The sequence below is a fragment of the Coturnix japonica genome, chromosome 1 (assembly GCF_001577835.2).
Source record: "Coturnix japonica isolate 7356 chromosome 1, Coturnix japonica 2.1, whole genome shotgun sequence".
NCBI lineage: Eukaryota > Metazoa > Chordata > Aves > Galliformes > Phasianidae > Coturnix > Coturnix japonica.
In genome coordinates this window covers 131,613,644-131,639,667 of record NC_029516.1, presented here as the reverse complement: position 1 = coordinate 131,639,667, position 26,024 = coordinate 131,613,644, and the positions used below count along the sequence as shown (strand labels likewise).

At 39.5% G+C, this 26,024-nt stretch overlaps 1 protein-coding gene across 1 annotated transcript in view; it reads right to left on the bottom strand.

Moving 5' to 3' along the window:
• The window catches only part of ABCC4 (ATP binding cassette subfamily C member 4), a 139,315-nt gene that overhangs the window by 10,580 nt on the left and 102,711 nt on the right, over positions 1-26,024 (bottom strand). The window contains exons 26-29 of the mRNA XM_015851547.2: positions 24,622-24,777; positions 21,185-21,274; positions 20,540-20,712; positions 12,012-12,117 (exon numbers count right to left, since the gene is read on the bottom strand). Of these exons, the coding sequence (XP_015707033.1) occupies positions 12,012-12,117; positions 20,540-20,712; positions 21,185-21,274; positions 24,622-24,777 (525 nt within the window). The remainder of the gene's footprint in view (positions 1-12,011; positions 12,118-20,539; positions 20,713-21,184; positions 21,275-24,621; positions 24,778-26,024) is intronic.

The following is a 26,024-nucleotide window of genomic DNA, read 5'->3' as shown; positions in this document are numbered from 1 at the left end:
AGAGAATGAGAAATACAATAGCAGGGAAAAGTCAACATTGACAAAAGCAATGCACTCAAATACTTAACCGGCTTATAAATTAATGGTATTGACTCAAGAAAGAGAGCTGGATAACACTCTATAGGTTCTGAACTCCAGTCCATGTGCAGAAGCAATGAAGTTCAAAAACAAAACCAACACAACAGCAACCCCAAAGTTATGTGAGAAAAAGTAATTCAGAAAATGGTTTTGTCCTTGTATAAATAAGAAAACTAACTACACAAGGCACACTATTGAAAAAGATTATTGCCACAACAGAGGGACTTCAAGGACCCGTAACCAAAGCTGTAATTGTGGTGTACATACTTGTAAGAAAAAAAGAAATAAGTACATCTAAGAAGATGGAGTTGTTCATTTCAGGCAAGACAGAAATAAAAGGTACCATGAGGACAACATCAAAATAACAAAAACAGTTTGCAAACTTATGTTCAAAAGAAGGAACTCCAGCAAGTTTGGAGATAAATTCAAAGTCCTGTGAGGATACTTCCAAGTGTACCATTTGCCTGTGTAACTCCTTAAAGCATCTTAAGGGCCAAGAGCTCAGCAGAACCTACAGGACGCCTTTAATGACAGAACACAAGAGGAAGCTGAACTAATCTGTTCAGCTGCTCCATGTGCAAACTACACGCTGCTGGGTTGCTGGGCACCAGGGACTGAGCACGAGGGGAAAGACACCCAGTCCTGAGCTTCTGCTTCCATTCAGTACACTGCATTTGAATGCAAAACTACTCAAGCCAACAATAACAGTATGTTGACGTTAAATTTCATAGATGGGATACTTAGTTCTATCACATTTGAGTATTTAAGGATTAACTGTAAATGTAACTGTAATCACAATGTTTTATTTTCTACGGTAAAAGACAAAATCCTTAACAGTGCCATAAACTGAACTATCACATACAGTTCTATGTGTTACTTAACATAGTTAACATGAAGTGCCACAAGATGGGACATTTCTGGCTCCCTGAATGACTTTTCTCAGCACCAGGTTACGTAAACCCTCAAGAAGAAAGAAACAAAGAAAACACAAAGCACGTCCACTAAGTGCGTCTCTCTCACTGGTAACAACTACCACAGAAACTGGAGGTTTTTGTTTTCCCTTACATTACCAGAGTGCTCAAATTTTAGCAACAGTTTTGCAAATATCAGAAAGAACCACAAACACGGACAGACCTCCTCAAAAAAACCTGGGAGGGAAAAAATAAGGATTTATTCTTTCTTGACAAGTTTTAAACAGTGAAGTCCAGAAGATGAACAGATAATTAGGGTGATTTGTGTCCAGAACAATTCTATTCACATTTTAAACAAATCTTTAAGCTATTCATAACCTTTCTTGGGAAATAAAAACCGACTTATGTTATGAAAACAGACAGAACAAAGATAGGAAAAACAACCCCCGCTACTTTTTAGAAATCCAAAATGGAAAAAAGAATGAATGAAATAGAACAGACATCATCCTTACAAGTCAGAAACACTCTATGAACCAGATTAACTAAGGAAAAAAAAACCCTTTCCTACTATCTGCTACCATCCACACAACACAACAGAGGGAATTTTAAGCAGGTTGACTTGGTAGTTAAACATTCAGATATCCATACGTTTATTAAAAAGGGCACAGACAAAGCGATAGGTATTCTTCTTTGAAGAAATATGTGCTGATAACATTTAAATAAATAAATAGGTACTTTGGCTAAGGCTTTGCATACTCTTACTCACTGACTCCAAGCCAAATTAAAATCATTAGGACTTCAAAAAGCAAGCTAATCATTCAGGAAAGGTGGAATCTGGTGTTTACTAGCCACATATTTTCTGATCAACTTGCATGCAACCCTTATCACTGTACAATATGACTGAATCGAACCCAGATGCATCCCAAGGTGGTTGTACCAGTGGAACTAGATACAGAAAGCCAGAGAGGCATGTAGGCAGTGAAATCAGATCGGCATGCTGATTACAGAGGACACACAAAGAAGTGTGGGACTTCACCATTCCTTTACAGGCTCTAATACTGATTCCGAGAGACAGAGAGATTTTGGACAAATTTCAGTCTTACTGTATATGCTGCAAACCAAAGAAAACCTTGTATTTTCACTGTCTGTGAAATGCTTCAACAGAGTAAAATAAAATAAACACACAACAGCAATGTAAACCCAAGGCAACCATATGTAAACCAGGTTCTCCACTGTCTTGCACTGGCAGCCTCTTTACCTCATCAACAAGGTGTAAGTACAATAAAGCTCTAAAGCAAAAATCCCCTCCCTCATGCCATCTAAATCTACTGCATCCAAAATTTGATTTGTGTCCAACAGGCTGGACAGTGATGCTCATCACAGCTGTGAGATCTGCAGAAGGATGAATCGGGCAGAAGACAAAGCAGCTTTTAAGAGCTCTTGGTTTGACATGGAGACAAAGAATAACACAGAAACAGTGGGATTAAAATATAACAGCAAAGAGCCAGAGCTAGGTAAGGAACAACCTGAATCAGACTGACCTGCGAAAGCAAACATTAGCCATTTAAACGTGTTACGTTAGCTTCAGCTAGTGCAGAAGGACTATTTGCCTATGCCATAGAAATGTCGTTGCACTAAATATGTGTAGGATTTAGCAGCTATAAAATGGTTGTCCATTTCTATCTGTTTCCTCTCTATCCTGCCTGGTTATTTACCTCCACTCTGCCTAAGTACCCCCTAGAAAACAAACTGCAGCACTTTCAATACATAATCTCATAGTTTCAAGTATTAACCATGATTTCTATGGACAAATTCTGGGCATGGGACTTCAGTATTCGAGCTATCAAGAAATTGTACAATAAGGCCAGAGTATCCACGGCAAATACAGAACCAACAATTTATTTCCCAGGCATTGTATGTAAATATTTGGCTTACATAATAATTTAAGTGAGCCTTACTCATACGTAGAATTCCACTCTCAGATATACTAGTTTAGATGTTCAATACATCTCTGTGAGTGTTGTCATGCCAGGATTTGTGTAATAGTCAATGGCGGATGGGAAAGAGAGACAAAAATGAAACCATAAAATGATGAAAATGAAATCTGAGAGCCATCTCACAACGAAATGAGAGGAACAAGACAATGGAGGAAGACAAAACTTCATAAAACTGGTCCACATTTCTGTAAAGACCCAAGCAGCACAACTAGGACAGCACTTTTTCTGATGATTCCTGAAAGCAATTTACATCGTTGGGCTGCACGAAACTTTTGAGAAGCAAATATTCATTTCATAAATGAATGTAAAATCTAAAATATAGTTAAAAATTGACATTAGCCACAGAAGAGAATGAGCGTGGATCCTGAAAAATGCTGTAACAAATTCCATGTACTTATGGCTATCCATAGACAGAAGAAAGAAAGTTCTAAATCCTGCATTTTCTAACTTTCAGCAACAAAAGCAGACAAAGCAAGAGAACAATAGTTATAAAACACTCAGAGAAAAAAAAAAGAAGCCCAAGGTTGGAAGTGTTGAGCCACAGAGGAGGGGGGCATGGGAATCTATTTCAATTATTATTGAGGAATGAATAGTATTCCTATTCACGTTCATCTTCACCATAAAGCCAGAGGGAAAATGGGACATTTAAGAGTTGATCATAAATGTTTTTATTTCCTATTCAAAAGGAAAATAATTCAAGCAAATTATCTCCTAGGGAATACATCTGATTTAATTTAGACTTGGAGAAGACATCACCAAACAACAAAATTATTAAAGTTCAAAACTCTGCTAGGAGTACAACTTTGAACAATGTTTTCCTCAGAGAGCATACATCAAGATGATCTTCAATACAGTCCTGGGAAGAGGAGAATATTCAGGAGATGCTTCTGGTTACATCATATTAAAAGAAATATATTTACACAAGACAATACATAGCTTTGTGGGAAAGAGTCAGCAGCCCATTCCCCAGCTGGCACTAAGTTCAGATGCAAGTACGTTCCATCTCTTCCATCTCATCAGGGTTTGCCAAAACAGATCAGAAACATGCACATACTTCTCTGAAGAATCGTTTATAAATATTATCCTATCTGAACAGGTTTGCAACAGTGGGAGAACATCGAGGCTGCACACCTAACTCGGGAGCCATCAGAAAGTTTTGGGTTGTATTTTTTTCTTTAAGAGGTTTTTCTTTCTTTCTTTATCTTTTTTTATTGTTCTTTTTGTTTCTGTTTTTGATTTTTTGGTGCTGGGGCTTCACTTGGCTTTTTTTTTTTTTAATTATTATTATTATTTTTAATTTTCATTAATTCTTTGGCTTAAATCTAAGCATTCCCCAAGCTCCTTCAGGAATCACATATAACTTACTCCCTGACAAATTTGGTGTCAAATAAAGAAGCTTCCATGCACCACAATCCAGTCGTGTACTTCTTGATCTTCCTTTGAACAAAGCAGAGCACACTTGGGCATTTACCTTCTTACAGTATGAATTATTCTTTCCAGGATTTCCAAATGTTTCATCTCAGCAGAGTTTTAACTTCACTGTAACAACACTAAGCCTGCCCTTGGTCTCTGGTGTCCGACACATCCCTCTGCCCACTTCCCCTGTTCCACAGAAAATGCAATTTCAGACACTGTTCTGTAGTCAGAAGAAGCAGATTTCTTTAAACTGAAATGATACTTCTTAGAGAAAATTCAGCAGGTAAAAAATGACTGTTAAGTTGTTCCACACGTGAGTTATATTTACTCTTCTTGCAGAGGCTTAATCTCCCCTCCTGCTGTTTTTCGCCATCTGATTGCACACCACTGTAAGCTAATTGGAATGTTGTGGGGAAAATTATCAATATGTATGTAGTAATGAGTCTTATTTTATTGATAATCGTGTGTTATTAGCTGCTATATCTCGTTGGAGGAAAGAAACTTGTTAACCAGTTGCTGTGGATGTTTTTCGTACTGTTCAGTCTCCTCACCTCAAAACATCTGACACATCAGCGCAAGTTCGACCTTTCCCATAGAGCCACCTCTTACCAAGAGCTCTAAACGCTGACAAAACTCCTCCTTGGCCAATCAGTAATGACTGTTTCCAGCACTGGAAAGCCACATTTCTCAATCTGGATTGCAGAATGGCTCAAACATGGCCCTGAAGTGATAGAAGATATGCTTCAGCTTAAGAAATCCCACTCTCTAATAAGGCTTTTGAGGATTGTCAGATAAGTTACAAAGGCACTATGCTTTTCAAAAACTTAAATAACTCAGCTGCACCTCTCCTAGACTGATCCGCTTCTGATGACAATGAACTTGTGGCTCAGCTGCCATGCACACTGTTTTACCTTATCGGAGACGCTCTGCTCAAGTCATCAGCCAACATGTCAACACGTCCTGCACTGATTTGCTTCTAAACAATAAATAGTATTTCTGAGAGTGCAGAAAGCCACCCTCTAAAGATGTGTTAGTGTTTCTAGTGTGGTCTGCATTCCATACCACCGTCTTTAAATCAATATAATCTGACTGCTCTGTCCTTATACAGATGGAAATACATTCACACACTGATGACTGACAGAATGAGAGATTAAGGTTCATCAAACATTAGCTTCATTTCCTGCTGTAATTCAAATGCAGCTCTTCATTTGAATGCTCCCAAGCTGAAGTATTGCTTCAGTAATTAGCTGCTTTATTTAGGCAAAAGAATCTTGTTGGGAGGTCGTCTTGAAACTGGGAGCACCTTTTAAGAACAATCTTAAAGATGTCAACGTTTTGGGAAGGTACAGCTTCAAACTGGCAAAGTGAATCAACAGTCCCAGTACTTCAAGATCACTGGGATTCTGACTTGTTATAGAGACAGCCAGGCCAAGTGTGACATTTACAACGGCCACAGACACACTTCATTTCAGTTGACAACAGTGGCTCTGATACATGGCTCACAGCTCAGTACTTTATGCAAAGTTGGATTAAACATCAGGATAATATCCTCTTAATTGCAAAGATGTATAATTCACTCGGGTTTGAAAAACAACATATTCACTATTTATGTCTTCTGAACTGAATTTCTGAATTCCAACAAACAACATGGAGGAATGTGTCTTCCCTTGCTGTTTGCAAAACACTAATCCAGTTTCAGAGGATCTGGAAATTGTGGAAATCGTCTTTCTTTGCATTAAAACCAAAATGGATCATTTCTGAAAATCATTTGCTAATGTTCAGCTCTTCCAGCAATTCCACAAGTCCTTAATTACCAAATTAAAGGATAAACCTAAATGTTCCCAGGGCCCCTGCCCACCACCAGCTGTCCACGTGGACTCCAATGCAGTGAACAGCCAAGCAGGTAGATCAGCATTAATCACACCCAGGGTCCGGTGGAACTGCATTAAAACTCTTTAGAGCGCCCCTGAAATATTTAACCAGTCCTTTTAGTTAAGAGTTAAGATCTTTCCTAAATTCTCAGATCTTATCTCCCAGGTCCTGAAAACCTGGAATTCCAGCCAATTTACCTGTCACCTTACAGAATATGCGTACACAAGCAATGTTTCTGTGGGATACTGATATTTAGCTATTGCGAGATCAAACGCTCGTTCATATTTCCTGTGCAAAGCATCTCAGTTAGCACCATTAAGTTTAATGTACTCCACACTGGTCCTCTTCCATGACTAACGTTCATTTCCTTATCTTCATGTTTCTTCACCCAGGAGATTTTGGTCTCTTTGGTTCCAGCACAGCTGGATTTTTTCTTAGGTTGAATAAAAAACAACATAATCATCATTCAGTTCTAGTGTTCCCTAGCCTGTATTTTCAAGAGAGTAGCTTTAACCTGAACACCCTGCATATGCTGGTAGACATGGGAGTGGGGAGCACAGTGTCCAAGCCTTGGCAGAGAAAGGTAAATGTAGAGCTTGGGTTTCTTTAATTTCTGGATGAATGCTCTCTTTCCATGCTAAGGATGGGCAACACTGCCATCGCTACCATGCTTACTGAGGTGTCTGTTAGCAGAACTGCCTCATCTCCATCCAGCTGGATGGCTGAAGGATAATAATGTGCAATACTGGGTCAGACACCAGAACTCCAGAGACAAGCACTCAGACCTTAACTGCCACACAGCGTTTTCTGTCTAGCTGTAGGTGACTCCCCTATTACTAAACAAACTTCTTCAACCTCCCCGCAGAATTCCCTCTTTTCCTTTCAAGCTGTTTATGCCAAATTTTGGTGAACTGATTTGCCCTGTTGAGGTTAGCTGTCTACAATACATAAAACACAGCACCTGATTTATGAGGCCCAGGTGTTCCAACAATGTAAATATAACGTGATGTCAGAAAAATGGGAAAAAACTGAATGAGAGAGGCGTACCAGGGAGATGTAAGAAGTCATTTTCTATTGACCAAAAAAAGACCTCGGGTCCGGCTATGAAGTACATCGCACTGTTAGCCATGAGTATTAAGTCATTTCAGTACACAGCCACAACAGGTTTTCCTATAAATAAATCAGATCTCTTCCCATGGCTCTCTTCCTCAAAAACTTCCTATTTGAATGACAGTTTTTAATTACTAGATCAAGTTCTGCTTGCATAAAGAGCTTTCATTTCAAATAGGTATTTCACTGATATGAAAAGTCTCTGTGGAGAAACATCCTTGTCACTGGAAAAATGTGCAAGTCTTTGCTACTTTAAGGTTTTCCTACTGAAAGACAACAGCACAGCAACCAGAACAAAGAACTGCATCAGACTCCTGCCAGACGCACATACTTAATTTGCTACTGATTCACTGTTTCCCTAGGTGAGCCTCAATTTCTGCATGCTTCAGCTTCTCTCCTCTCTAAAAACACAGTTTCTAAAGTGTTTCTCAACCTGGACAAGGAAGCAGAAAAGAGGGGGAGGAATGGGTGATGCGGATTTTACAAGATACCACTGGAAGTCTTGGGAGTGGTGCCTGTTGGCTGCCCCGGGCTGCTCCTGACTGGGTTTGGTGAGTTGCAGATGTGATTTAGGTAAAAGGCCCTCATGCTGTAAGGTGAGGAAAGGACAGGGAAGCAGCTTTTGTGGCGGTGGGGATGCTATGTGGAATGGGGGGCTAGTGGAGCAAGCCTGAACTGAATTTTTCCCAATATTTGACACTAGAAGAGAAGAAACTTTCTCCCATCCTCCCCTCTTTGCCAGGGAGAAAGGAGGCTGCTTATTGTCAAATGGCTAAAATGGGTATTTGTAGGATCTGATGGGAGGAGCTACAACTTGGGTTCTTAAACTAATGAGAAAACATGAATGAAAAATACCCTGTAGGACTCATAAACAGCATAGGGGGGGAAAAAAAAAGTTTGAAAACCACCGGATTATAATTTTATGGTAGTATTATATGATGGCCTGACTTAACAAGTCTTTCCAACTTTGGTTCCAAAGATTGTATGGATACTTCCCTATCTCACCCAGGTGTTTGAAGTTTAATTAATTAATGTTTGTAAAGAGCGTTACAATTTCCAGATGAAAAGTCCTATGCAAGTGCAATGTAGGATTACTCACTGAGGTGATTGGGTTAGAGAGTATCACATTACACAATGCAGCTCTTCCCTCAACGATTTTATGCGTTTGAAGTTCTGATAAAATGTATTTATCAGTAAGATGGATATAATGGAAATACTCTTAAGGCGTGACCTGGATTATGAAACCAGAGGTATGGTTTTGGGAATAGAACAAACGAGAATTAAAACAACTCCTGAGGCCAGATTTGTCTACAGTTGTATAAAAACGCATTCTGTGCTTCCTTTTTTTTTCCTCTTCCAGTAGGCATTCTTCTCTTTTAAAATAGAACCGGTTATTACAATGGGTGTGAGCAGACATGCAACAGTTCACGTTCAGTTCCTATTTCCATACTCATCCAACTTGACTTTTTCTCATGACTTTCTCAGAATTATTTTGTTCTATTTTTTTTTTTTTCCCTTTTCTTTTTAATGTTTGGATTAACCCTAATGATGCACATCATCCTTTTGGAAAGTTTTGGTTTAACTAGCAATTAAATGGAATTACATCAAAAGCGCGTGGACAACGTCAAACTGAAGACTGCAGTCAACGTGCATAAGACAAGGACAGAAATCACAGGGATCTATATGTAGACAAGCTAAAAGAACAGTACAGCATGAACTTCATGACAAACAACACAAACAGATGCAAAGACCCACATCTGCTCCCTTCCTCTTTTATACAGAACAACAAAGATGAGGGTAAACTGGTTTGAAGTTTGAAACATGTTCGCCAGGGTAATAAGAGCACTGGGGCATCAGCCCATTGAGAGGACAGGTTGAGAGAGCAGATGCTGTTCACTGAGGAGAACACATGGCTTTAAGACACTCAACAGGAGTAATATCATACCTACAAGAAAGTTACTCAGAAGACAAGAGCCATGGTATTTAGTAAGGTACACTGTGGGAAAAAAAAAAAAAATTGCCATATACTGAGGTGAGGTTTTAAGTGGCTATAAGGAAAAATACAGATTTATTGGCAGATAATTAAATACTGCGGCAGGAGGATGCCCATAGAGACTACAGAATCTCTATTTTTTTTTGTTTTCAAGATGCAATGGGATAAAGCCCTGAACAATCGGACCTGTAATAGGACTAGAGACTTCATTTGGTTCCTTCCGAACAAAATGATTCAATGGAGAGAGAGTGAAATCCACGTTTATGCTCAAGCTATGTATACTTGTTCAGGAATGGGTTTGGAGTACTATGATTAAGTCAAGAAAGCTGAACAGGTTTGCGACATATTTATTTGACAAATAAGTGTACTCATTGTTTTTCAACTGTTAACTATAAGGTTCCATCTTTGGATGGAACATATAAATGAAGGCATTATTTTATCTATACATCTCAGTTAAACAAGAAAGAAAAACAGAAGTTTTAATAATACCTGAATATACTGGAATAACAACGCACTTTTCTTACTCCTCCAAAACTGCGTTATATGCGTTATATCCCCACTAGGATTTACACGCCTGAGTAAACCAAGTAATTAAAAATATAACAAAAGCACACCTGCCATACCTCTGATCACTCCTAAAACAATATAAAATTTACAGTTTGTTTGGAAGCAGAATCAGTAACTCTGAATAAGTATGTCAAGAAAACACGCTTGTTACTAAGTCAACTTGCCAGTTTCCTCCATCTTCTGTCTAATACTTCTCACCCTTTGCTTCTTCCCAAAATCACAATTAACGCAAAGGATCAGATGAAGTAATATAAAAAGATGAAGAACACTGGAGTCACTAATGACTGCAGACCCTAAGGGTAGATTTTCTTGCAAATCTTTTCCTTAATACACTCTAGGCAGGCCACAGCCATTCCGAAAACAGTGTACTAGACAATGGAAAAGTGGACTTTTAGGATAGTAAGATCTCGATTGTGGCTGAACTGAAACAATGGAAGGTCAAAAATAAGATACAGGATCTAAACATATAATGGAGTAGTTATACTGTTGGCAATTATACTGAACAATCTGAGGAGTAACTTCCAATTTTAATCACGTGGTTTTAGCAAAACAGTAAATAAAAACATCTAGTTTTCATTTCAATTGCATGATATTAAAGGTAAAACTAAGAAAACATCTTCATGGAAAGAACATTCTGTGCATAACATGTTAATGGTAGTTAATGAACCAAAACCCACAGAAATCCCTTTGGACAGCTAACAAACACACACAGCTATTAATTAGGTCACAGTTGTTTCCTCACAAGTCTTTTGTTCACTTTACTTGTACAGAACACCAACATATCCATTAGACTTGTGGGGAGGTCTTCACCAGTGAGGAAAATATTTATTTATTATACCTTAAATGCTTGCAATTACATGACTTATTATGGCAGTTCTGCTGGTTTCTCTCTCTGTAAGTAAACTATAATCACAATCTGCTGTACTCTGTTCCCCAGAACATCACTCACCTCAGTAGATCCAATTGTTTCATTCTGCATACTTTGGGCTACCATTGTACCTCAATCACAGATTTTAAAATGCTCTGGGCATCCAGTTAAAAACAACAACAACCACCACCACAGAAAACAATACTGAAAGAATTAGCAAACTTCATTTTAATATTAAAAAAAGTTTCATAAATATTTTTTAAAGTTACCACTGAGAGGATATGGGTAATTTCTGTTTGACATACATTTAAGTTTGAATTCTATCCCCAAACACATTTTGCCCACTAATAAGTTACCTCGTTAACTGACTGCAAAGAAAATGTTTGCAGTGGGCTCCTGTTGCTACTGAAGACAACTGCAAAACTGTAGATAGAACCTCATTTCAAAGGCACAGACCAGACTGAGTTCCTAAGAACTGAGGGAAGACTTTATGCCTTTATGAAAATCATCAGAAAGTATATATTTTTCATTTTCTGTGTGCGCAAGGCATCATAGGGCAGGCAACATGCGGTGCTTTACATTAGCAGAGTACACCTCTGTTCTGCTGGGAACAGAGATGGCAGAGGCTGCTGGATTGGTAATACTCCATCTTTTCTGTTTGAACCTTGCTTTGTAAAGCTGGCCACGTTCAGTACCTCACCAGTCTAGCTCCACTTCTCCAACCAACACCCTCGCCCCAGGGCAGCTGCTGCCTCGTTACCACCAACAACTCCTGCCCCAGAACCTCTACCACTTCCTTCTCACACATTCCACACCACTAAATATCGCACTGCCTCCCTCAGCCCACCGAGACTGAATTAATCAACTTGACCGAATCCAGCTGACTCCATCCAGAGCACTGGGTGTGTCTTCACCAGTACCGACAGAGCTCATTTGCTTAAGTCTGCTGTTGCACCTCACCTGCGATGGGTTTGTGCCTAGCAGGCTGGGAACCACAGAGTGAGAAAACGTAAGCAGTCTTTTCAGGTCATTACTACTACAGTTTCATGAGTCGCCTGTCACAGCCCCTAGGATGACCAGGATAAGTCTGAAGTTACAACTTAAACTTCTGACCATTTCTCAATCGAAAGTAAGGAGAGTAATCAAAATCATCAATTCGCAAGAAAAGAATAATAATAATTGAAGCTGTTAACTCTTACCATAATTCTGTCACTGTCGATAATGGTGTTCAAGCGGTGTGCAATGGTCAGAACTGTGCAATGAGCAAACTTCTCACGGATTGTCTTTTGAATGAACTCATCTGTTCTGAAACACAGGAAGAGCAGTGCAGACAAAAGTAAGATGTTTGCAGGGATAACTTAATGGCAGACAGCTTTTACGACTTCAACAAATACGACTGTATAGCAGGCAATGTGCTTACGAAGTTGTTACAGTGCTTTTTCCTGGAGGTATACCATGAAACAGACCCCAAGAGCTATCAACTAATGGTTGAGGAGAAAAGAATTTCTTCTTGGAAGTAGAGCAGTAAGTTTCATTTCAGAAATCCAGCCTTTCACGCTGTGATTACAGAAGAAGGGACATTCCTTTTAGCAGAGTGAGGTATTCCTACAGGCTTCTATACCAGAAAAAAAAAGTCACTATTATTTAAGGTTTAGTTTGTGCAAGCTGAGAATAAAAGTTAATGAAAGTAAATATCCTTCATTGTAAGTGAATGAACAGAAGATGACCCATAACTAAGATTGTTCATTTCCACTGCAATAGTGGATTAAGTTACAGAGCTGGTTGGTAAGTCAAGCTACAACTGCAGTAGCTCAGAGACTTGAGTACAGTATGACATGCTCTATAAACCAAGTGTTAATTAACAGAAAATCCAAGGAAAGGGACAGAATCATGGAATTCCTGAGTTGGAAGGCATAAAGGCCTTTAAGCTAGGAGTCTCAGTTCACTACCTGAATTAGTCTCCTAAGGAAAGGTACAAGGCAGAAACACGTGACTTTTAAAGAATGAAAACTAAGCCAGAGCGCAGACACTGAAGTACAACATGAATGTTGAGAATTGTCACAAGCTGAGAATCCTGAAAACAAAACATACAAGACACTAAAATGTTCTTTAGCTGTATAAACAAATATTAATACAAAAGGCCTGTAGTAATGATAAAACTGGATAGTATTCAAGAGATTATACAGAAGAAGCAGTGTTATCACCTAACTTAAAGCACTGCAGTTAGACTTAAATTTGGAAATCTGTATAACCCTCTTTAAAGTCAATGAAAAGAGGAAAGGCATGGCTGGAATCTGAATCAGAGCACCTGAATTAGGCAGCCATCAGGTGATGAATGCCCTCTACAGGCACCTGACAGTCCACAATGCACCAGAAGCCTTAGTTTCTGTCCTGGGCACAAAGCCAGTCATGTGAATATGCATATATTGTGTATCGGCCTTCAAAAAGATGATGAGTGGCAACAGTGGAGAGAAAGGTGGTGTGGGAACACAGGTACAGAAATTAAAATCATCATCCAAGATCAAAGGAAGACATGAACAGCTCAAAACCCATCTGTGTTAGTGAGACCAGGGATGTTGCAGCCTAGAATTCAGGCATATGAAGGCACAGGTCTCATTTCCAGGATTCCTATTTGATTATACAGTAATAAATGCTCTACGTAGAGCACAGAAGATGTCCAGATAAACTCATATATTCAGGGGCCATGTTAACTTCAACTGGTTGCTTGCAAAGGCTTAATTCTTCAAATTGTCCTAAGTAACTGACAAATCAAATACAGTACCACAAAAACCCAGAGAACACACCTTCCTCTGACAAATTGTTGTTTCCTAGATATTAGTGCACTGAATCTGTCTGGACATGACAAATATTTGGTATTGGCTCATAAGCAAAAAGAACTGTTCTGTTTCCAACATGGCAGGAAGCACAACAAAAAAGAGAAGCAGGTAACTTTGGAAGTGTAGGATGGCTTGAGGAATGGAGTAACCATTGTTTCCATAGTTCACAGTATGATTTTGTGCTCAACAGGAGTGAACACAACTGTTACGACATGATAAAGGAAGACAGATCACTGTTGATGACAGAACAGATGATGGGAGAGAGAAGGAAGACGTTAACAGTTAAGAGTTCCATGCATGCTTACTGCCATCCTCTTATCAAGACAGAAACATTCATGCTCTGCCATGAATTGGACAAGACGGAGCATTTTTAGACAAAAATTCAGCTTTTGCCAAAATTGTTACTGCACTCTTGGACCACTGGACCTATTTGGAGCATGACACACTCCCTCCTTGACCATTTGCTACATTTACTACCAACAGTTCAGCAGTAAGAACACCCATTAAGGAAATGAGAGGTCTAAGATTCTTGGTAGTTTGATTCTTCTGCTACTATTTCCAAAAAGAAGAGTCAGGAAAGACTTAGGAAAATCCATCTTCTCTATTCAGCATCAGTAAAGCCATCCCTGGAATACTATTTCCAGTTTTTGGGCCCCCAGTATAAGCACATACAAATGCAATGGAAAGAATCCAACAAAGGACCACAGAGACAATTAAAGGATTGGAGCACCTCTCCTATGAGGAAAGGCCAACAGGACTGTTCAGCATGGAGAAGATGAGGCCTGAGGGGGGACCTTATCAATGTCTATAAATACCTAAAGGGACAGTGCAATGAAGATGGAACCAGGCACTTTTCAAAGGCGTCCAATGACAGGGCAAGAGGTAATGGCAACAAACTGGAACACAGGTGCTTTCATCTGAACATCAGGAGATACTTTAGCCCTGTGCATTAACAACCTCCTTAAAAAAGCAATTTGCTGAACAGTCCACCAGCATGTACTTCTATCAGATCACAGCAGTAACAGTGCTGTCACCCCATTGATAATGCATATCTTTTTTTTTTTTTTTTGCTTTCCTCTCAGCAGTGCCTCAGTGATCTGACCACTATTTATTTCAATGGAGAAAATCAGGGCCACACATGATAACACTTGGTAGGGAAGAGGCAATGGTTAAAAACAGCCCATGGTGAATAGCAAAATGGAAACAAAAGCTTCAATACTATGTGAAATAATGTAAAGAAAGTATTTTTCTTTCATTATAGTCCATCTCAAGGTGAGGTTTCCTATAGAGCAAGTAAGGGATACAGAAAACTGCAGTCTTCCCAGGAATTTCAAAAATAACTTTCAAAAGAGCTCAAAATGATTTTCAACTCTCAGGTTCTTCCTACTGCAAAATCCTTGAACGCCCCATCCTCTGCATTCAGTTATTATACCTTCCTTTATTACATGCATTCCTTATAGCATCATCCCTTACTGCATTTTCTATTAAGAAAACAACTCTTATTCTTGAGAGGCTGGAGAGTAGCCCTGCAGAACAACACCTGAGGGTTCTGGTTAATGCCAACTTGAATCTGAATCAGCAGAGTGCCCTGGAAGCTGAAACTAGCCAAAAGGGCCAATTGTATCCTGGTGTGCATCAGGTCCAGCACTGCCAGCTGGGAAAGGGAAGGGATTGTCCTGCTCTGCTCTGTGCTGTGTGGCCTCATCTTGAGCACTGTGTGCAGTTTTGGGTGCCACAATATAAGAAGGATATAAAACTATTAAAGAGTGTCCAAAGGAGGGCTACAAAGATGTTGAAGGGTCTAGAGGGCAAGACGTAAAAGAAACAACTAAAATCACTTGGTTTGTTCAGCATAGAGAAGAGGAGGTGGATGAGTGGAGGCCTCACGGCAGCCTACTGCTTAGAATTACAGAATCTTCTGAGTTGGAAGGAACCCCTAGATATCACAGAATCACAGAATTGTAGGGGTTGGAAGGGACCTCTAGAGATCATCGAGTCCAACCCCCTGCCAATGCAGGCTCCTACACCAGGTTACACAGGTAGGTGTCCAGGCGGGTCTTGAATATCTCCAGAGAAGGAGACTCCCACCACCTCCCTGGGCAGCCTGTTCCAGTGCTCCGTCACCCTCACCATAAAGAAGTTCTTCCGCACATTTGTGGGAACTTCCTATGCTGTACTTTCACCCATTACCCTAGTCCTGTCCCCACGCACTACTGAAAAGAGACCAGACTCCCACTATGGCTCCCAACCTCAGGTATTTATAAACCTGGATCAAATCCCCTCTCAGTCTCCTGTTCTTCAGCCCAGGCAACCCCAGTGCCCTCAGTCTCTTCTCATAGGGGAGATGCTCCAGGCCCTTCACCATCTTAGTGGCCCTCTGCTGGACTCTTTCCAAGAGATCCTGTCTTTTTTGTACTGGGGAGCCCAGAACTGGACACAGTATTCCAGATGAGGCCTCACCAGGGCAGAGTAGAGGGTGAGGATCACCTCCTTCGACCTGCTGGACACACTCTTTTTAATACACCCCAGTATGTCATTGGCTTTTTGGCTACAAAGGCACACTGCTGGCTCATGGTCAATCTGTTGTCCACCAGGACGCCCAGGTCCCTCTCAGCAGAGCTCTCTCCAGCAGGTCTTCCCCAGCCTGTACGTGGTGCATGCAATTATTTCTACCCAGGTGCAAGACTCTACACTTGCTTTTGTTAAACCTCATCCGGAATATCATCTAGTCCAACTCCCCTGCAATGAACATGGACATCAACAGCTAGACCAGGTTGCTCAGAGCCCCAAGGGCAAGTTCTCACAAGCTTCCTCATTATATGCCAATTGGAGCAGTCAAACCTCGAGAAAAGTGCCAAAGGAAAGAGCATTTATGTCCTTTTTTGAAGGCATAAATGAACCCTTTGTGTAGTCTACCTACAGTGAGAAAGTGGCCAAGCAAGTGCCAAGGGATTCCATTATCCTCTTCAGTGGCACATCATAAACCAAATATGCAATCTGAACAGCAAAACAAGGCTGCTAGATGACAGCAATACAACCTTAATCTGCTAATATGAAAATGGAAACCATGAGACTCCCCAGAAGGGGGAAGACCATCTTTAGCAACTAGCTTTCCCATTTAGTCAGGAGCACTTTAGAATTTCTGGGGAAGGGTATCCTCAAACCATCCCACTTTAAGTCAGGTAATGGTAATGGATGCCCTGGGCCTGGAGTTGGATCACAGGCCAGTAAGACAGCACCTAAGGTGCAGGATAAGGGAACTCCAATTGGTAAATCAGCCTCAATGGGAGCCCAACTCAAATGCCTGTACACACTAATGCACGTAGCATGGGGAACAAAGAAGAGTTGCAGGCATGTGTGTGCCTACAGGGCTTTGACACCGCTGGCATCACTGAGATGTGGTGGGATGACTCTTATAACTGGAATGCAGGAACAGCAGACAGGTATAAACTATTTAGGAAAGTCAGGCAGAGGAGAAGGGGAGAGGGTGTTTCCCTCTACATCAAAGACCAGCTGGAGTCCATGGCACTCTGTGTGGACATAGATGAGGAGCTGACGTAGAGCTTATGGGTTAGGGTTAAAGGGAAGGCAGGGGAAGGAGACATCATAGTGGGAGTCTGCTACAGGCCACCCAATGAGAAAGACTGAGTGGATGTAGCCCTCTGTAAATAGACAGGAGGAGATTCACATTCAGAAAACTTGGTCCTCATAGGGGACTTCAACCACCCTGATATCTGTGGGAGGGACAACACAGCAGAGCACCAGAAATCAAAGAGGTTCCTGGAATGTGTTGATGATAACTTTCTCTTCCAAGTGGTACAGGAACCCATGAGAAAAGGTGCTATGCTGGACCTTGTCCTCACCAATGAGGAGGGGCTGGTGAGTAATGTGAAGCTTCAGGGCAGCTTTGGCAGCAGTGAGCACAAAATGAGCACAAGATTCTTAGGATGCCTCCAGTACCTGAAGGGGCCTACAAGAAAGCTGGGGAGGGTCTGTTTACAAGGATATGTAGCAATAGAAGAGGGGGAAATGGTTTTAAACTGGAAGAGGGTAGATTTAGACTAGATATTAGGAAAAATAATCTTTACTGTGAGGGTGGTGAGGCACTGGAACAGGTTGCCCAGTGAGGTCATGAAGCATTCAAGGCCAGGCTGAATGGGGGTGTGAGCAACCTGGTCTAGAGAGAGATGTTCCTCTATAGGCAGGGAGGTTGAAACTAAATGATCTTTAAGGTCCCTTCCAATCCAAACCATTCTCCATGACTCCATGAAAAAACTGGTATAATTGTCCCACTGGCACTGTGAGCTGACTCAAGTTTCATAGCAACTCGAGACCTGGTATATCCAGAATTAGCCAACTGGGTAAAAACAAAAACATCTAAACAGCAAGTATAAACACAATGTGAGTGAGAAGCAATCAAGCTGCTGAAAGAAATACTGGATAAGTCATCATCTTCAGTCTAATGTCATTCTGGGATTGTCCTGAAAGCATATCTCACACTAAACAATTCCTGAGCAGCCCTGCTACTAACTTCTCCAAAAGGGAAATAAGTACAGATAACAATTACATGTAATAAAAAGTTCAATTTACACGGTTAAGTTGACTAACAAACTGAACTGTGTGCAGCGACTGTTTTTAAGCGGATTCAATGAAAAACTGATGTGAAAATGGGGCAGCGGACTGCATTAGCAAGTAGTTAAAACACGGGTTAACACACACTGCAATGTACACTCAGTACACAGGAAGCTCAATATGTTGAACCTGGAGTTAAAAACAAGTCTCAAAGACTACAGATTTTGTTTCAATATACCACCAAAGTGACAGCAGAAAGGTTTTTTAGCTCTTCTGCTCCAGATTTCAAGTCACCTTCCCAAATCACCTAAGTGCTATGAAAGTATTCAATTCTTAGGGATGAGAATTCTGGCTTCAGGACCAAAAAGATAACATCAAATCAGTGCTTGTCATTCATTACATATAACATGCAAGCAGTCTGACTTAGAGGAACCTTCTTTGCAGCAAACTCCTCCTCTGTCTTACAACAGCACTGCCACTCCTGCAGTATGCAGAACTTCCAGTACCTATGAGATGTAGGGTACTTGCGAGAGCTCAAAGATGTAGAAAGAAGATGCACTCTAAATTCCTTCCCTTTACTCTTTCACTCAGCTTCACTGACCAGCAATGATGAATGGCTTAGCCAGGCTGAAGAAGCATGGTAAACAGTTCTTCAGCCCTGAGAAATGTCATATCCACTGCCTCATGCCATCTCACCTTCTCCTCTCCTTTTCCCACCCTCAAATCCTGCTTTCTCACATTTGCTTCCAGGCTGAATCAGAGGGAGGTGTGGCTGCAGCAGTGGTCCAGGTAAAAAGATGAAGAGACAGAAAAACAAAAAAATGAAGTATAATCTCTACAGCCAGCAGCAGCTCCCCACAATTTCCTATTCCAGGTGTTGGATACAGTGCCCACTTACCGTGCCAGGTATGGGGGTTGTGCATCACAAGGGAAGGAGGTTTTCTTTACATTCCAAAAATGCCTCCCTAACTGCTCAGTTAAGCAACACACATCAGCATTTCCTGATGAGCATCCTATCAGATCGCACAGCTGAAAAATACTTTGCTCTAGTTTTAGCAACACATTAAGAAAAAGGGAATAGTGACTGTAATGCAAACTGTATTCAAAGCAGAAGTTCCAAGTTATTATTTGTATTGTTATGCGTAGAGTTGATACAAACAAACATTTACCTTATTATAATATATATTGCAGCACACATTAATCAAGATTAATTAAACGGATACTGCAAGCTGAGAACACACACGTTAGATGCCAAAATAGGGAGGATGAGTAAGATGGTATTAAATTTCCACAGCTATGTTTAATCATAGTTAATCTATCAGTGCTCAGCCAAAAATAAACTAATAGTCTAAAAAAGAAAAAAAACAAAACAAAACAAAAAAAACAACGTCAAAGTAAAATAAAACAAAATAAAATAAAGAACCTCTGGAAAGGGAATGCACTTCTCTAAAGGTTTTAGAAATACACTGTCAGCTGAACTGCAAAGCTACCCCAGTGGCACCACTTCTCCCCCAAGAAGATGTTATAAAAATGAGTCACGCCCAGATGACATACAAAATCCTTAATGCAGCTGTTTGAGGGACTTGCTGTGTTATTGTCCTCTTTGGACTTTGAGTTCCCCCTCAAGCCATAGTTTGTTGGAACTATATATTCAGTTCAGACTAATTGATGCAGTACGTTTGCAGTATTGTTTCCAAAATATTTCCACCAGCGTTTCAAATGTTTCAAAAATTAACAGTGGGGGTACTTAGCTATTGGAACAATTTAACAAGGGTTGTCATTGAAAGTTTCTTTCTATTGATGTTAGACGTTCTTCTAGAAGTACAATCTAGTTAAAATAGGAATGAATTCAGGAAAGTTCTGCTGGCCTGAGTTATACAGGACACGCTTTTTACCTTTCTTGAGGAAGGTAGAAGGGGGAGGGAGGGGAACTAATTTATTATTTTTCCAACAGATATTTCCTCCTAGAATCAACAGAACTCAGTGTCATGGCTATTCTAACATCAGCGATCTGCATTTCCAAGTAAGTTCTTGTATATAGCTGCAGGAGAAATACATTTTGAATGTTAATCTTCCAACTCTACATAACGCACTGAAATTAGGGATATTTTGGGCACGTATCCAGTTTACATCATCTGCTCTGGATCTAGAGCTCAGTTGCCCCATTATGAATAGATAATTATGATAGTACTGTGGAAAACACAAAACAGCAGTACAAACGATAAGAAATACAAAGCATTTAATTTCATTTCTGCAGCACAGGTGATCAAACTAAAAGAACAAAACAGCTCATCTTAAAACGGCATTTTGGTTTTTACCTTGGGTCCACATTTGCTGTTGCTTCATCAATGATAAGGATCCGATTTTTTTTTAGAACCGCTCTGGCAAGACACACCAGCTGTCTCTGACCAACACTAAAATTAGACCCAGATTCTGCCAGCTGTGTCTCCATTTTATTAGGTAGATCTTCCACAGCCTCTTTCAGTTGCACCTGTTGACATGTCAACATATTGTAGGATGAGTAACTCCCTTTCAAATCAGCTATTGTATGCCTGATGACACAATAATAACTATGCAAGATTTACCTTTTATATTCTGGCACAAAATGACTAAGTGCCAAGTTGGATTACACAGTGTCAGTTATTAGAATTCTAAAAACATTAAAGCATATTGTTAAGAATCTATTAATGTTCATTAAAACTAAGATATGAATCAAAATGTAACCAAAACATCATCCCAAGGGATAATTTCTTCATAAAAGACTTATGTAACAATATACATGTCTACACACATGCACAAACAACACACATTGACAAACACAGACACAACGGTCTACCTTTTTCCATCAACAGCTATACCCTTATCAAACCTTAAGAAAACATCTAAAACCTAACACACGCAAGCACAATGGTGTAGTTTGGCTTGTAAACATCAGATGTACATTATTAGAGTTAGTAAATCACCTCTTCCAAGGCATTCCACAGCTCTTCGTCAGTGTATTCATTGAAAGGATCTAAGTTTTTCCTCATTGTCCCAGTGAACAATACAGGCTCCTAAAACCAAGTAAAATTAGCAGTCTATTATAAGCACAGGTTTTATTATCACAATAAGTAAGCTAATAACAGTCAGAATTAACCCACAACACAGAAATATCCCACAACAAGCTATCTTTTATGAAACAAGGAATAGTACTTAGCACATTGAAAAGGAGGGAAAAAAGAAATTAAACATTCAGACATTCTGTGTGGAGATAATTTACCAAACAGAGTAGGTCTATTTGCAAATTGCTGCACACAGTTATGTCGGTTCTCAAATGGGCATTTATGTGACACTGTTTTGATGACATCGGCTGTATATATATATATACATATATATGTATATATACTTACATGCAATCACTGCTACCCTGGTATTGTTAATGAAAACCAAAGACTACCATTCTGGTACAACATTTAATTCTTCCTACACATATGTATAACCTATAGTCACGAAGAAGCTAATCTACATGCCTACAGCATCTTATCAAGGTTACTTAGAATCAGAGTATGGCTGGGCAAAGATCTAACTCAAACCATTGAGTCAAACCAGTACAGTCTACATTGTCAATGTGGGTTTACCAGTGGTCAAAGCGGCCACTCTTCTATTTCAGTTCCCATTCAAACAAGTAACACATCATTAATTACACGGACACAAATCAATGCACATTGAAAAAACACGGTGTTTGGGAAGCTGGAAGATGATTTTTGGTCCAATGTTCCCTGAGCAGCAAGTACTCACTAAGGTGATTTGCTGGATCCGAGAATCATGCATTGATACAACTAAATTTCTCTTAATTCTATACCAAGACAACAACTCAAAAGATTTAATAGTGTTAGTCATAAAAGGAGAATACTCATCAAATAATCAGTTTTGTTTAATTTGGAGAAATCTTATTCCAAATGCTTTCTTTTTTTGCCCTATAAAAGGATGCCTGAACTTGTATTTCATTACTTCAGCTTACGCCAAGATTACTCTCTCTTGAATAACATGCCACCTAACTCTACCAATGGCCAGTCCTGAATGGCAGCAGCAAATCAGATCAAAATTTCAACGTTAACCCTTCTATTATCTTGACATCTAAACCATTCTGAGTGGCATCAAAGGAGTAACAAAGACAGAACACACCCCAAACATTGTAAAAGAACATATGCATTTCTTGACACAGCGTGCCAATTATATGAAGGTTTTTGCATTAACAATACATGCCACTAAAAACGTGTTGAATGAACAAAAGGATTTAAAAAACATTAAATGGTTTAAAGAACATTTTTCTTCCCAAACACCTAGAAAGTAATAAGTTTAACAATTTTTTAAAAATATACTATTTAGTGTGTTTCAAAGGTCTTGTTAGGTTTGTTTTCCTTTTCACTTTATTTTTATAGGTTGGTAAAATAAGGGACTGAATCTAAAAAGTGTTCATAACTACTATAAAAGTCTTAACAACAGACATGCATTGCAACAGTAGATAAGGATATTTTTTAATTACCATTTCTGACACAGATTATTATTCAAAATAGTCTGGTTTATGAGAGGAAAGTAATAAGACAAACCTGTAAATAATTGTTGTAAAAATGCTTGCAGTCAGGGAGGCAGACAATATTTGCATAGAAAAGATTTACAAACACAACCTTCACACAGCTCTATCCAAACAAGCAATTAGAAGCCTAAGCACATTTTTATTTCTCCAGGTAGGTGTTTAAGCTACATTTAAGAAAACTTCAGTCTTGCCTCATTACTTTCTAGGAATGGTATAGTTTAGCGTGCCTTATAATTTAAATGAACAGCTCTCTCTCTGGTGTTTTTTTTTTCCTTCTTCTTTTAAAGCTTGCCACATAATTATGATGATACTTGCTGCAAAATAACTTCTGTTATTTTTGTTACTTTTGTTATATTGACACTAGTGTTATTGATGTAGTACAAAAGACAGTGTTTGTCATTCAGTTTACTACAGCACAAATCTTATTCCTAACCCTCCTCCTCTTCTTACTACCACCACTTCAACATTCTGCATATTTTTAGTGAAAACAAGTCTTCCCTTATGTGGAAAACAGATGCCACTTACTACCTGTCCTTCAGACACTTAAAGTATTTTGAGCCCACAGTGAAAATTCTATCAAAGTATTCTACGAGATTAAAATCGTTTATGGCCATAAGCCAGTGTCAGTAAGAAAAAATATACAAAAAATACAAAGAAATAAATAATGGAAATTGTGTGTAACTAAATACAGTGAACTTTGAGTGTCTCCATAACTCAGTGTGTAGAAACTGTACTTGACCAACAGCTTCCCCAAATTGGATTTAATGCTCATACACATACTCCACTGAGGGCTGAAACCACTGTTCACTGCCATTTTAATCAGATTCTGAATTCAAAGAAAATAATATAAACACTCTGAATGCCACTGCGATGACACCCTAGCAAAGACTCAGACAAAAATATGGCCAAAGAACTCTAAATACAACTTCCATAAGAAAATACAAAGCTTTGAGAATTAGTGTTAAACACAATAAATGAATTCCGCTGGCTTCCAGTCTACTGTTCTATCAACCTGCTATAAAGAAAAAAGATAATTATTTGCCACAGAGACGGACTTTGCATGTGTAACGTATGAACTTTTCCCTCTTCTTTTGTTCTCTGCTGGAAAGGAATTAGCCCTCTTATGAAATGTAGTAATCTGCACAGACACTGCCTTCAGGAAGTTCTGAGGTTACACATAAACCTTCTCTTCTTCATTGCCTCATTCAAAAAAGCAGACAATAGAACACAACACTTCTGGCCTACTGGACTTCATAGAACATCCTTTCTTCTGTTCCAACATCAGAGATGAATCTATTCCCAACACTGTATTTTTTTCCCCCCTTCTACGGCAGCCTTTCCTATATTCAGCAACTGAAGATCTCCAAGTTCTTATTTATGGGTCATAATGATCCACTCTTTCTTCTCTCTCTGTTCTCCTCCACAACCCTCTCTCCATAAAGGGAAGCCTAGTAGCTCACTTACAGTTGGCTCCTTCAAGACCTAGCCTAAGTCGGTTCATACAGGAGTGCCTACAGAGGTGAATGCGGCTCCTCAAAGTCCCTTACTAAGAAAGCTTCGGACAATGCATCAGGTGTGAGTTTCTGCTAAAGGAGGAACTGACATCAGAGGAAAGCTGAAGCTTTGAGTATTCCCACCTGGTTTTCCTTGCTCTTCCCAGACATGGAGGACAGCATATTGCTAACGTATGGAGGAATGGACCGAGAATAGAACTAGGAAGAAAATTCTCCAGTTCCCAAAGCTGATTCCATTCTATATATTCTGTATGCATTAAAGTACTACAGCACTACAGGGAAAATGTTTATAGCAAAGTCAGTTTCTTACCTGAGGTATAATTGAAATTTTCTTCCTTAAGTCATGGAGGCCTAGCTCTGATGTCAAGTACTTATCAATCCAGATCCTTCCTTCAGGTTCAGCCAACCGAAAGAGGGCTGCTATTAAAGAGCTTTTCCCAGCTCCTGTTCTTCCCACAATTCCAACCTGGAGACCAAACAAAGCTTGTACAATTAAACCAGGAGCCTTGCAGGATAAAGAGCAGTTTTACAACATCACAGGATGTGTAATAGAACAAACACCAAATGTAACTACTTTATAATTAATATTTCTTCAAGAGGAAGAAACTTTCCTCCTAGATCAGCTCGGATTCAGGTGACAATTGGATCCAAAGTGATTTTTTAAGATCATATCATTCAAAGGTGAAAGAAATTCTTTCCTAATAAAGATTTTCCCTTAATGCATTGTGCTTTATTGTGTATGTAAGATAGAGGGGTTTGACATGTAGAGTAATGTGATTCAAGGCAGCCAGTTTTACACAAAATCTGGTTTGCTGCTTGATGTTAAGTAAATCACTTCAGGCATGCACCTACTTCTCAGTCCAGAACAGGACACTTATGACTAGTTCAGGAACAATTTATTACTCCCAGTTTAGAAACTAAGGCTGGTTAGTATAGTTAAGGTGAGGTACTGTAAAGTACTTGTATTCTAGAGCCAAAGTAATGTTAAAACTAGCAGTAGGATCATAAACAGTACTCAGACAGCTACAGCAGAGAGGATACTAGCATTGAAACTACAGGACAACACGAGCAAGCACAAATGGTCATCTAACCAAGATAAACAGTGAATAATAAAATCACAATGATTCAGGCTTCATTAGGTTCCCCAAGGAAATAAGAAACTGTATGCAATGTGAAAAAACAATGCTTTCAGAAGAAAAAGGAGGTAGAGGCGATGCAAAATATGAGATTGCTAACTTTAATGACAGGGAGTGAGATCTACAAATACCATATAAAAGTGAGATTTGGGAGAAAGTAAGGCCATCAATAATTAAGAAGAAACAAAATTGGTGATGATTAAATACTGTTTGAACAGCAAACTTTAAAAAAATACACTGTCTGCAGGTGAAGGATTCGTAAAGAAAACAATGCACAGTAATCGATTGTATCACAGAAGGTGATGGGTGTAACTCACCATGCAGATCTGATTTGGCAGGATTTGTTATTTCCTGCACTCAGTTCTAATCGCTACATTTCCAGAAAGAAATCAACATACTGGAAAGAGTTCAGAGAAGTGCAACATAAAATTAATATGAGTTGGAGGTACTGATTTTGTGAGGAAGGATTTATGAGGATTAAACATGTACAATATAGACTGGCAAAGTGATTCGGGTGCAGAAAGGAAGAAGAAACATGAAAACCTTTATGAGTATACGTACAGACACCAGAGGGCAA